This window comes from Salmo trutta, chromosome 6 (genome assembly GCF_901001165.1).
Source record: "Salmo trutta chromosome 6, fSalTru1.1, whole genome shotgun sequence".
NCBI classification, from domain to species: Eukaryota; Metazoa; Chordata; class Actinopteri; order Salmoniformes; family Salmonidae; genus Salmo; species Salmo trutta.
Window position 1 is genome coordinate 17,905,536 of NC_042962.1, and position 14,038 is coordinate 17,919,573.

General features: G+C 43.0%; 2 protein-coding genes across 5 annotated transcripts in view; both read right to left on the bottom strand.

Moving 5' to 3' along the window:
- Positions 1–8,557, bottom strand: part of rheb (Ras homolog, mTORC1 binding) — a 38,396-nt gene extending 29,839 nt beyond the window's left edge. For both annotated transcript variants that reach the window (XM_029755545.1, XM_029755544.1), the window contains exon 1: positions 8,335–8,557. In XM_029755545.1, the coding sequence (XP_029611405.1) occupies positions 8,335–8,386 (52 nt within the window). In that variant the 5' untranslated portion in view covers positions 8,387–8,557. The remainder of the gene's footprint in view (positions 1–8,334) is intronic.
- A 1,659-nt stretch (positions 8,558–10,216) lies between these two features.
- LOC115195565 (receptor-type tyrosine-protein phosphatase mu) overlaps positions 10,217–14,038 on the bottom strand; it is a 310,061-nt gene continuing 306,239 nt past the window's right edge. For all 3 annotated transcript variants that reach the window (XM_029755546.1, XM_029755547.1, XM_029755548.1), the window contains 2 exons: positions 11,727–11,862; positions 10,217–11,330 (listed from right to left, as the gene is read on the bottom strand). In XM_029755546.1, coding sequence (XP_029611406.1) covers positions 11,277–11,330; positions 11,727–11,862 — 190 coding nt within the window. In that variant the 3' untranslated portion in view covers positions 10,217–11,276. The remainder of the gene's footprint in view (positions 11,331–11,726; positions 11,863–14,038) is intronic.

Here is a 14,038-nt window from a genome sequence, read left to right on the forward strand (position 1 = left end):
AAGATTATACATCATGTGTATGACTGTGTTGACAGATATATCTACTGTAAATCACATCCAGATATGCTACTTACTTTACTTTTTAACACACACAGAAATAAACCACATCCATGTTCTCCTTTTGGTTGGTATTTTCATTATTAAACATGAACTACACAGAGGGAAAGTACACTGTGCATTCAGCACCATGGACAAAACTCTTGTTAACGGGTATGCACAAAAACAAACAATAAGAAAGAGAGAAAGCTCAACATTACATTTAAACTACTGAATCAGTGTGAGGAGTGAAGTCTCTGATGGGCATTGACTAGAGCAGTGAAGTCAGGTATAGTTTCTGACGTCGTTATGCACAGGATTGCTGAGAGGTGAGAGTCAGTAAGAGATGATCTGTGCCTTGACTTGTTATATTTCATCACTGAAAATGTCTGTTCACATACATAGGTTGACCAAAACAGTACAAACATCTTCTGAGCATGACTCCTAATCTTTGGAAAGTTTTGTTCATCGAGAGATGCATAGAACCTCGTCAGTGACGTTGTTTTAAATAGTTCTCCAATCACTGCATCAGACTGAAGATCGATAAGCTCAAGTTGCAGGTCAGTGGGAGCGTTATCCACATTGAAGGTGAAAGGAGAGGAAACCAACAGCATGTCATTTTCCAACACTTTGAAATCCTCAAAACGAGGAGAAAACGTACCGTTCAAAGCACGCAGCAGCGATGTATACTTCTCCCGCTGGTCATCTGATAGAGAACAGACTAGTAGTGTTGGAAGGTGGGTGAGATTGTTGTCATCTGATAGAGAACAGACTAGTAGTGTCGGAAGGTGGGTGAGATTGTTGTCATCTGATAGAGAACAGACTAGTAGTGTCGGAAGGTGGGTGAGATTGTTGTCATCTGATAGAGAACAGACTAGTAGTGTCGGAAGGTGGGTGAGATTGTTGTCATCTGATAGAGAACAGACTAGTAGTGTCGGAAGGTGGGTGAGATTGTTGTCATCTGATAGAGAACAGACTAGTAGTGTCGGAAGGTGGGTGAGATTGTTGTCATCTGATAGAGAACAGACTAGTAGTGTCGGAAGGTGGGTGAGATTGTTGTCATCTGATAGGGAACAGACTAGTAGTGTCGGAAGGTGGGTGAGATTGTTGTCATCTGATAGAGAACAGACTAGTAGTGTCGGAAGGTGGGTGAGATTGTTGTCATCTGATAGAGAACAGACTAGTAGTGTCGGAAGGTGGGTGAGATTGTTGTCATCTGATAGGGAACAGACTAGTAGTGTCGGAAGGTGGGTGAGATTGTTGTCATCTGATAGAGAACAGACTAGTGGTGTGGGAAGGTGGGTGAGATTGTTGTCATCTGATAGGGAACAGACTAGTAGTGTCGGAAGGTGGGTGAGATTGTTGTCATCTGATAGGGAACAGACTAGTAGTGTCGGAAGGTGGGTGAGATTGTTGTCATCTGATAGAGAACAGACTAGTAGTGTCGGAAGGTGGGTGAGATTGTTGTCATCTGATAGGGAACAGACTAGTAGTGTCGGAAGGTGGGTGGCCATTCCCTTGTAGTTTGGAATTCAGTTCATTCATGAGGGCCATGATGTCCACGGTGAAGGCAAAATAAGCCAATCATTCTTCATCTTGCAGTTGAGGGAAATCCACATATTTTCCTTTCATTTGAAAAAACTCATCAATCTCCGACTTCAGGTCCCACACCCTTTTAAGCACCTTCCCCAAACTCAGCCATGTCACATTTATGTGGTAGGGGAGATCTGCATGACCCGACTCTGTCTCTTCCAACAATGAGACAAACTGCTTGTGGTTTAAAGAGTTTGCTCTTATGAAGTTCACCCCTTTAGTGACTGTATCCACAACATGGCTCATTTTCAGAACACATTTTCAGAGCACCTCCTGATGAATAATACAATGCAGGAAAATCATTTTCTGATCTGAGTTCAGTTCAGCTACTTGATCTTGTATCCTTTTCAAACGGCCAACGTTTTTTCCTGTCAAGTTTGGGCACCCATCAGTGGTCACACCGGATAACTTTTCAAAACTCAGTCCCAGCTTTGCCCCACACTTACTAACCTCCTCCAATAAATCTTTCCCTGTGGTTGTGCTCTTCATTGACAGTACTGAAGCAAGCTCTTCTGTAAATTCAAAGTCTGGGGTTCATGGGGTTATGCCTCGTAAGAATATCAACAACTGCGTCATGTCACGTGCATCACTGCTCTCACCCAGGGCCAAGGAGAAATAGGTGAAATCCTTTACCTTGTCTTCCAACTGTTGTTCCATATTCTCTGTGATGTCCTCAACATCTTGACAGGGAAACATTTTCAAACAGCTCTTTCTTGTTGCGGCAAAGTATTGCTGCAGAGTCAATTAAACATTCTTTAATGAATTTGCCCTCAGCAAATGGCTTGCTATGTTCAGCAATTTTGTGGACAGTACATAGCTAGCTCTCACATTTCCGTCGTTTGCGGAATGCAGTTTTGTGAAAAGTCCTTGCTGCTTTTACAACTGAGAAAGCAACTCTTTCGATGCACTTGCCCTCTGCTCAGAAGACATATTTCTATATTTCTCTGCATGTTACGTCTAGAAGTATTGTGACAAGTTGTAGTGTTTCAACAGTGATGCTCTCTTTGCACACTAAGCTCACAGCTTCCCTGATACCTCAATAAATACATGTTTCGATGTCCACTCTCACTGGAACACCCTACATTCATTGTCTACTTTCCTTTTCTTTGAAATCTTTGAAAAACTCCTTTTTGTGCAATTTCTAGCTAGCTACTATTTGTAACTGTGACGTGTGTCAGCCTGTCAGTCACTGTCTGTCCTCGTGCAGTTATTTATACGTGCCTTCAAAATAAATGTCCCACAAGCGGTGGGAGTTAAATCATTACACAAAGGTGAGTGTTCATTGGGCTATTCATTTGAATAACAAATACGTTTTTCAAAACTTTTCTATTGAAAATTCTTTACGTGATCCGAGTATGATTCCACCGGCCGTATTGAATCAGGTTGCGGGCCGGATACGGCCCCCGAGCTGGCCCTTGCCCTGGCCTGATCTAGAGGACTAGTCCTTAGATGAGCGCAAACTCAGAATGAAGTTCTTATTCTCAAACACCCCCTTTTCCCCACTTGGCCTTGTCATTACCGAAACGGCTAAAGAGATTAAATTAGGAAAGAGTCAGATTAAAATGTTATAATATTTGTATAATTTCATTTGAAATATTTAGATTTTTTGTGATATGTTAAACTCAGGCCTTATCATTAGAAGAGCAATGTTAAAAAATATTTATTTGTTTATAACGCTTTTGGACTTCGTAAACTGCAGAGAATTAGGTGAAAAACATTTTAAAATACAATAATAATAATAATAATGAAATAGATAAATACAGATCCTAATCTCAGTGATTAAAGAGGAAATGTAATTATTATAAAAAAAATTGTTTACAGTTTCGTGAGAACGACCTAAATGGAATTGATGTAATTCTGAGCACCGTGGGTGGACACCCTAATCAGGTTACGCACCTAATGCATATGGGTCCTGTAAATCTCTAAAATGTCCGGTAAATTTAAAATGCTGCTGGTGAAATGTCCGACGCCACATTTTCCTAATGAAAACCCTGGGCGGTAGTCATTGTGTCATGAAGCCTGAGAGTTATTGGGAACAGGAATGATGGTGGTAATTTTAAAACGTGGGGATTATAGACTGTGACAAGGAGAGGTTGAACATTACAGTGAATATTCCTGCCAGCTGTTCTGGACATGCTTTGAGAATGCGCCCTGGAATTCCATCAGGCCTCTCAGCCTTGCGAGTGTTGACCTGATTAAAGACCTTCCTGATGTCGGGCTCGGAGAGGGAGATCACCCAGTCCTTTGGTGACGCCCCTCACACGATGTTATTGTTGAAGCGTGCATAAAATGCATTTACTTCGTCTGGTAGAGAGGCATCGTTTGGCGGATCACGTCCGTAATGGACTGTAGCCCCTGCCACATGAGGTGGGCATCGGAGCCTGTGTAATATGATTCCACCTTATTCCTATATTGTCCTTTTGCTTGTTTGATGACTCTGAGGAGGTCATAGAGGGACTTGTTCCCATCCTCAACCGTAGTCTCAGAGATGTCTGCGATAGTTTGGGTTGTCCTTTAGTTTAGCGCCAACCTCTGTGTTAATCCAGGGCTTTTGATTGTGGAAGCAGCAAACCTTCACTGTGGGGACAAAGTTGCTGATGCTTTTCCTAATGAAGCCAGTAACGGAGGTGGTCAGCTCATTGATGTTATCGGTGGAGTCAAAAAACATATTCCAATCAGCGCTAGCAAAGCAGTCCTGTAGCATAATCTGTGATTCTGGTGACCATTCTCAACGGAGCGAGTCACGGGTAGAGCTTCTGCTTGTAAACAGGAAGCAGGAGTACGGATCTCATGATCTGATTTGTCAAATGGCGGATGAGGGAGGGCCTTGCATAATTGTGTGTGGGTAAAATAATAGTGGTCTAGGACTTAATTGCCCCTAGTGGCGAAGGAGACATGTTGATGGAAGTTGGGCATCACTTGTCTTAATGACGCCGGCAACCAGAAAAGCAGCCTGTGGATGTATGTTTTCCTGATTGTTTATAGCCTTGTACAGTTTGTTAAGTGCCAGCCTGTTATTTTTCTCATCCTGAGTTGGAATGTAATCAACAGTCAAGAATACAGCTAAAATGCCCTAGGGAGGTAGAAGGGTCGGCATTTGACCATCAGGTATCCCAAGACGGGTAAACAATGGTACGACACTTCCGCCGTGCTCAAATCAGCACATCAGTTGTTGTTGATGAAGATGCAAACCACCCCCCCTCCTACTCTCGATTTCCCTGACTCCACAGCTATAATGCTAGGTGGCTAGCTTGCAATAACCAACTTCTTAGTTACAGCAAAGACAATCAATCCCATTATGGATCAAGTGCGAGTAGCCTTTTGAGATAGTTGTATAACTTGTCTTTTGGGTTGTCTGGTGGGTTGTCTGTCCTTGCATTTAGTTTAGGCTATGTTCGCTTGCGCTTGTTAGCATTAAGATGGCATCTGCTACGGGAATTCGCTAGTACCTTGTTAACATTTGGAAAGAAATAGCACCCCTTGTATACACTGCTGGTAATACCCCGGTATGGTACAGGAACGGAATGAAGGTATGGAAATCTGGATATACCACCCAACCCTAGTTTACACATTGAAAATGCATTGACCTGACCCAATGGGTGGAGAAACAGGAAGGAGTAGTGTATTTCATGGCACTGTGCACACTGGTTTCCTCCTCAATGCATTGGCTTTAATGAGGCACGAGCCAAAGCGCATGACCACAGGACATATTTAAAGATTTAGCACGACTCCATTACAAAGACTGGAGACATGCCAATTTACAGCTTTGCTATCTAGGAGTCCTCTGTAACGCACAGCAGGAGCCCTTTGGTCTCTTAGTATACAGTACAAAAAAAGATGCATATTATATAAGTATTATAGTAAGTAGCCTGACAAAACACACATATTTATTTTTATTAATAGCTTGAGTACAATATCTTACTAGGACTATAGGATGGCAAAAAAAGGTTTTATGAGGACATGAAGACAGAGAAATGGGGACATCTTCAATTGTTTTACGGCCTATCTGTTGAATTTATTTGAACACTGGAATTGACTAGTAGTAGGCTGTAGGCTACATTTAATCCATGTACTGTCGTAGTCTATTGTATTGATTTTCTTGCACTTGTCTTGTGAATGAACCAAACTTATGGAATGGCCTAGGCCAATAGTACCAACATTGTTTTTTTTTTCTCCCCAATTCCATGGTGTCCAATTGGTAGTTACAGTCTTGTCTCATCGCTGCAACTCCCATACTGACTCGGAAGAGACGAAGGTTGGGAGCCGTGCGTCCTCCGAAACACAACCCAACCAAGCCGCTCTGCTTCTTGACACAATGCCCATTTAACCCGGAAGCGAGCTGCACCAATGTGTCGGAGGAAACACTGTACACCTGGCGACCGTGTCAGCGTGCACTGCACCCGGCCCGCCACAGGAGTTTCTAGTGCGCGATGGGACAAGGACATCCCTGCCGGCCAAACCCTGCCCTAACCCGGATAACGCTGGGCCAATTGTGCGCCGCCCCATGGGTCTCCCGATTGCGGCCAGCTGGGACAGAGCCTGGACTCGAACCCAGAATCTCTAGTGGCACAGCTAGCACTGCAGTGCCTTAGACCACTGCGCCACTCGGGAGGCCCTGGTACCAACATTGTCTATTGTTTTTGTGAACCAAACTGCGAGGTTGTTTAAAAACTGGAGGCTGTGACATCTAGGTCCAATCCCTGACAGTAATATCCAAATGATGTGTAGCCTCAAAATCTCTTGCATGGAAAATATCCACAGCATATCCACTGCTCCTTGCGGACCAAGTTCTGAAGAAAGCTTGGAGACAATCATGTTAGGGGCTCAACTTCTGACATTGACTGCAATACCAAGGTGGCGTGTCTAAGCCTAGGCTAAATTCCACTCACATTGGGATTCAACTAACGTCTGGTGGTGGTGTGGAAAGCCAGGATGTCCAGTATGACTGCATGGAGGAGAACACAACAGCTTTCACGTTCCACAGTCCCAGCTCCCAAGAGTCCAATCGAGGCTAAGTCAAGTGTGATGTGATGTTCGCACGCCTGCCCCCAGCAACCTTTGCACACACTGTGTGTGTGTGTCATCCCAGTCCAAACACAATGGCTCATGACATACAAATAAGCCTGTCCATGTACGATATCAGTGTGTCCTTAGTAATATCAGCCATCTTCATTTTGGTTGAAATGACATTGAGACAACCGGAGTAGTGCGATTTTGAAACAAATAGCAAATACCGATCGGTCGAACCGAACGCATACTCCCTTAAACAACAAGAGAGCGGCAATAGTACCGTTTGTCCATTTTGAGACGCCGCAGCCAGTATACACTTCTTAAAAATAGTCCAAAAATAACTCAAGAAATCTGTCATTAATTTTGACGTTTTTGCCAAAGAGATATTAATCGCACAATTTACATCTAACTAAGATGTTTGATGCAGCATTTTTCAATGAAAAACTGTGCATGAAAACGAGTCGTCTCTAGTTGAATGACAACAAAGACTTTGTTGAAGAATCCCTACTGTGGACCAATTACCGACCGACGATGAGGCGTAGACTTCGGCTCAACTTCATCTTGCCTCCAGAAAAAATGTAGTGTGTCTGAACAGCCGAACAACGAACAAAAACATCACAAAATGTTGTCATAATATATATATATATTAGAACACTTCCAAACTGTTTCGGCTGGTAAGCATGCGGACGCCTTAAGGCCTACTGGGTCTGACCATTTTTTAGGTTCTTCCTTCAAATCTATGGCTTAGTATCTATAGAAATACAATTAATGTAAAACAAATCTCAGCAGAATTATGCTACTAAAGACTACATTTAAAACGAATTAGTTGCATCTAAAATAATCATGTCTTCAACTGCACACTCACAAGGCCATCATTTTCTTGTTTAGACACAGGCCTTTGAACAAGTCTCCTGGTAATTCCTACCTGCAGCACTGGCTTGTGAAGTGGCTAGGCTCTTAGTGGATGATCTTTCAATGTTAAAGTGTCCATTCACATCGCACAAAATAAGTAAATGAATTAGGCCAGCATGCAATTACTGGTTTAAAACTTACAGGGCTATCACTTCACTAGCATATGGAATGGAATTTGAGGTAACTGGACAAATTCTCCCTTAAAAAGCTGCCATATGGACATTAATGCTTCTACTTTCGTGAGTCGTGACGTATGAATTTACGTCCCAGCATCAGGACCGCTTGTGCTGTCCTCAACTGCAATGGCATCAACTGTGTCTTGCTAGTGGCTTCTGTAACCACTCTTTTTTTTAACAAACATTGACTTAACAAAATAAATTACTGTGTGCATAACACAATTAACTATAGACTGCCATTCAAGTTATTCAATTACAATTGATGAGGTTAATGCATCACGTGCCACTGACTGCATATTTAACGAAACGTGAAAATGTAGCTTCCGAATCGAGATTCTGTGGTTTTAGCAACACTGGTCCAGGGGTACATGCTGCTGTAGCTAGTAGTGCTACACAAAATCTCTAGAGTCGTGAGTTTCCAGTCGAGTGACATTCAGTTGACTGGCTGATTTAACAATCAATGACCGGGCAGCAGTAGCTATGTGCATGCCGTTTAGGCTACATATTTGCTAGTGGAATGTGTAGTCATCGTCAATGAACTTGCCTACACAGAAAGCGCACAAAATACCTCGCTATCACCGAAAACGACTAAATTGCGCCCACTTACCCACGGATCTGTATCCCAGGACGGCGATTTTTCGGGATTTCGGTTGAGGCATCTTTTAACGACACTACATCAATATCAACATACAGAAGCCTACACAACTGATCAAAAACTGGAACAGATGTCAAATGCTATGTCGAACACGATAAGGAGCAGAAATTACGCGTGGAATTAAAACAATTTAAATGGGGGGAAAGTAGTCAAGCATCTGTATCCTCCGCGTCACTCCCCAAAGCAATACTATCTGAATTATTAATGACTGCCCGCGGTTGGTTGGTTGCGCATTGGCAGAAAGGAGGGTCTCTGTCCTCTTCTTGGCCTGCGGTTGGATAAGGTATATTCACTGTTTTCACAAGCACGAAATTCATTGGCTGTCAAAGATGACGACTGGATAATTTACTATCAATTTCGTTATGACGGCACTCTGACAGCAATTTTGTCATGTAAAAATGATTCATGCTGAATAGAATGAAGGAATGTGAAGAAATGTAACTCGCACATGGTGTACAATGAGTGTCACACAAGTATATACATCTAGAGAGGTTTGCCTGTGTAAAGTTGAACATGTGCAGATACTTCTGTGGGTACACCTTCATATTGGCCAATTGTTTGTAGAAATATATGGGTACCATATTTGACATTCATTTGCATTCAAAACGAGGTGAGACGGTCTGAAAAAACAGCTCCAATCAGAAAGTCAGCAGCAGACAAGAGTCATTGGGTTCATTAAAACTCGGGCGCTGGTCTCTGCTGCCATCTTGTGGTGACTTGCAGTGTCTCCACTTAACATCAGCAGCATTCTCCTTACCTCACTAACACAGAGTCCTACGCCATGTTACATTTAGAGACTAAAGCCAACGGGGCCTTGTATTGTCCATCGTCACACTATCAAATAAGAAATGCATCGACATATAGTAGTTAATGTCGACAGACCTATAACACGATACACCTCTGCCCCTCTCAATGTCAACTCCTGTAGAATAATTATCAAGGTAACTCACAAGTTCATATATGCTAATAGGCACACTGGAACTGATGAAGTTACCCATTCAAATGTTGCGTACTCAGTATATGGATAGTGTCCACAACTGTCCAGTGTAGATGAAGGGGAGGAGACAGGTAAAAAGGAATTTTAAACCTAGAGACAACTGAGACATGGATTGTGTATGTGTGCCATTTAGAGGGTGAACGGACAAGACAAAACATTGAAGTGCATTTGAACGGGGTATGGTAGCAGGTGCCAGGTGCACCGGTTTGAGTGTGTCACGAACTGCAACGTTGCTGTGTTTTGTCACGCTCAACAGTTTCCTGTGTTTATCAAGCGTGGTCCACCACCCAAAGGACATCCAGCCAACTTGACACAACTGTGGGAAGCATTGGAGTCAACATGGGCCAGCATCCCTGTGGAACACTTTCGACACCTTGTAGAGTCCATGTCCCAATGAATTGAGGCTGTTCTGAGAGAAAAAGGAGGTGCAACTCAATATTAGGATGGATTCCTAATGTTTTGTACACTTAGTGTATTTCTGCCATTGAACAAAGAGTATGCTCTTCACTACTACTGGTATCCATGAAATGAATTCAATGCAACTTTATCATGATCATTAAATGTTTGTTTTTTTCAAAAAGTTGTGGCTAAAATTCAAATCAGACCAACTGCTAACATACAGTATCTCATGGCATGCCTATCTTAAAAAGCTCAACCTTAAAGTACAAGGTATTTTATAACAATGTTGGATTGTTCCTTACCCTGAAAGTATTCTATGAGCCAGGAGAAACTGTATTCCATGGCTCAGATTTCTATAAACAGACATTACAAACTTCAGCCAACTTTAGTCACTGTATAAGAAAATCATCTGCACAACACGCAAAAAACACACCTATATCAGTAGATATGTATGTATTTGTAAGTTTGAGTTGTTTTTTTCCATACAAGATAAATAAAAGGCTTACAATACATCTGGTCAACATTATGCAGAGTTCGAAAAAAGAAAACAAATATGACCCCCCCCAAAAAATCATGATTGTCACTCAATGTGCTTCACAAAAACTCTCGATGAATAAATAGTCTGTCCAACTTCATAATATTTACAATATTAACAATAATGACCACAATTAATTAAGCTTTGGATCTGCTGACGTGATGAAAAGCTTGAGTGTGGATGGTACCGGACAGCGTTTTTTCCCCTCCTCCTGCCAATACAACGATACTCATAGTGACCGAAGCAATGGCAACATAAACATTTACGATTTTGTTTTCTTTCATAATGCCGGTTCAACTTTAGCTATACATGTCAAACAGCTTCATAATATTAACAAACACTGTTCAAAAAAAATGATCAATGGAAATTAAAAACAAGGATAAAAAAACAACATATCATCAACATTACGCTTATATCGCATTCCCCACAAAAATGGAAATGACATTGATCATCCGATGAGGATTAAAAAGGCAATAAACAGGATTCACTGGCAAGAGGAGAGCTTTTTTGTTGAAAAAATAAACTTAAAAAAAGACTAGGGTTGGGGTGGGGGGGGTGACATATGGGCAGTAGAATACATCGGTGTGAACTCCTGTTCAGTGATCAGGCGCTGTTCTGAGGGACTGGGGAGGACGAGGGTAAATACTAACACAGTCTAATAGAAAGGAGAGAGGGGTTGGGGAGGAGGGGGGGTCAGGGATGAGACAGAGTCAAGTTAATCAAGTTCAGGGACATTTTATCGTAGAATTGGGGTGGGGGGAGGGCAGTGCAAAAGCGTCCGGTTCCAAACCACCTTCTTTCCTCCCCTCGGTCTAAATCCGTAGAGGTGCGATGGGATGACCCTGTTCAGCAGTTCAGTTCTATCCTCCAGTAACCAACATTCACTCAAGTTTAAGAGACTCAGTCCAGGTAAGCTGTGAGGGCTGTGGTGTGGGGGTTAGGAGGGGGTATCTTTCAGCCCAGCTAACCAGAATTCAAGTACTCCAGTGCCACCTCATAGCAGAACTTGTATTGATCCTGTGGATGAATGGGAAGAAGAGTACATCATCAATGACAATGACTGGACTAGACGTGGCTGCATTGACTTTGCCTTTAATGCATTATAATGTCTGAGTTATTCACAATCACAGTGCTATTTTCTCCTTATTGTAAACGTCAACAGAAATTTCAATCACTTAATAATTCTGGACTCAAGTTGAATAGACTTTGGCAACCCGACTTGTCCCAGAAGTACCCAACTGTAGACTTCGTAGTGAGGACCAGTAAACCACTAAGGGTTAGGGGGCCTGTATTCATAAAGGCTCTCAGAGTGGGCATAGCAGTGCCCCCCCCCCCACCCCCCACCGATCCATGTAATGCTATCCCTTATGATCTAAAAGAGAAAACTGATCCTAGATCAGGACCGGTTCTTACCAGTAAGTCGACCATGTTGGGTTTGTTGTTCCTCAGTGTTTTGACCGCGTGGAACACGTCAACCGAACGCTGATGGCGGAGCATCTCGCACACGATGCTGATTGCACAGAACGTCCCGCTGCGTCCTCCACCATTCCTGAGAGAGAGAGAGCGACAGAAAGAAAGAAAGGGATAGATAATAGACCAAGACATAATATTAATGATTATACATATATACATCTACATATATCACACAATAAAAAAAACTGTCAGAATTGCTAAGCGTTACCACCCCTGAATTAAAATGATCTTAACTTTTTTATTTCTTTGTAATTATACAAGTTAAAAAACGTTACACCTGCAGGCTTGATACTTCCAACTAATTGTAAGCTTTATGAATGAATAACATTATCAGTGATGTATGATGGTTGATTCATGACATGTTCTGCCCCTGAGCAAGGCACTTAACCCACTGTTCCCCAGGCGCCAAAGACGTGGATGTTGATTATGGCAGCCCCCCCACACCTCTCTGATTCATAGGGGTTGGGTTAAATGCGCAAGACACATTTCAGTTGAAGGCATTCAGTTGTACAACTGACTCGGTATCCCCCGTTTCCCTTTCCTTTTCCTTCATAGAGCTTAGCTAAACTTCCTGTGCTTGCTGTTCTTGATTTTGCCCACTAGATGGCGCCACACTACTGTCAATCCACCACTGCACAGTATTGGCTACCCACTGACACTAAAGTGTGGAACATAGCCTATTGCTGGAACTCTAAGTAGTTCGTAAACTCCTCATGAAAAGCTGCTTTTTCTCAGAATCGTTTCCAGATGTGCAACTTCACTGTCTTTACAGCACTGTCTTGAAAGTCAAAGAGCTTTTAAGAGTTGCAAGAGGAGAGCGTCACAAAGTGAGGAATCAATTTGAGTTCAGTGGTCGCATACTCAACTCCCTCAGCAGTTGACCTCTGCAATCTCCACATGTCTCTGGCCTTACGCATGTTTCAAGAATGTTCCGGTGAAACAGAGGCTGTGTCCAAAATGGCATACTATTGCCCATATAGAGCCCTGGTCAAAAGGAGTGCACTATATAGGGAAAAGGGTGTAGCTCAAGAGACATTGAGATGGTTGCGATGGCTGTCATAGCCCAGGTTGTTTGGACATAAGGATGCAGGGAGGGAGCTCTGTGATTGAGACTAAAACAGCAGTCTAAACATTTACTAGAGGGGGGGGGCAGTGTTGTCTTTCTGACGTTTGTTTAGCGGCAGACCCTGCTGGCTCCGTTCAGTGTGTGTATTGTGTGTGCTGATTGTCTCTAGTTATAGTGTGTGTGTGTGTGTGTGTGCTGCTCTGGGGCGATTGGAATCTCTTCGGAGACTCTAATGAGAGTCATGTATCTGGGTGATTCTTTTGGACTCTCTGGCTTACAGACCAGACCAGTAACCCTGTTAAACAGCACCAGCCACAGATTACATCAACAATGACCCTGTCGTCCACACAAACACTCCTCCGTTCCCATCATCCCTCCCTCCCTCCCTCCGTTTCCCGATTTGATTTCCCACCCAACTAGGGCCTCAGGAAACGAGGGAGACTCTCACAGCTTCCCCCTCTCCTCCCCTCCATCTATCCGGGTAAAGTGGGGCTGCTGGAGATAAGGAAGGGCAGATTGAGCTGAGACAGAGACCCACCCAGAGGCCTCTCCCACCGGAGCATTACGATCTAGATCTGGGCAGCATCGGGAACTACAAGCTCATTTGATTTGATTATCTCCCTCTGGTAAATTCAGCAGCCTCTCTCCTCTATTTCTCCTATTTAGTAAGTGGAGAGCACCTGGGTCGGATTGCACATTCAAATTCATACCGTGACATCACACTGATTTGTCCAGTTAAATAGTATACTTGGGCCAGATTAATGGGTCAAATATTGAGATTGCGATTGTCAACCATTTTTTTTTTTATTATTTTGAATGAATGATATAATCTTGAAGTATATGTCCAGCCCCATTCCTGAGATTTATAGCAAACCAAGTGGCAGGGCTGCTATGTTGTTGTTTTTTGAATTACGAAGTGGAACTTTAAATGGCTTTGTGCTTGAATGGTTAATTTTGATGACAGCCAGTGTTTGTACGAGCATTGAGTGCTTTCTGGTGGGCCATCAAAATGTCACAGTTTCCAGAAGGCTGTCAGAAGGCAGGATGGTGTGCTGTGAGGACTGCATCCCCATGGAAAGTGTATGTGATCACCATCAGAGGAGGACAGTGACATTTCTCACTGTCCCATCGGAGTGGTCCAGTGTCACTGTGACCCCGGTGGCATTTTGGGCGGCCATGTTGGATC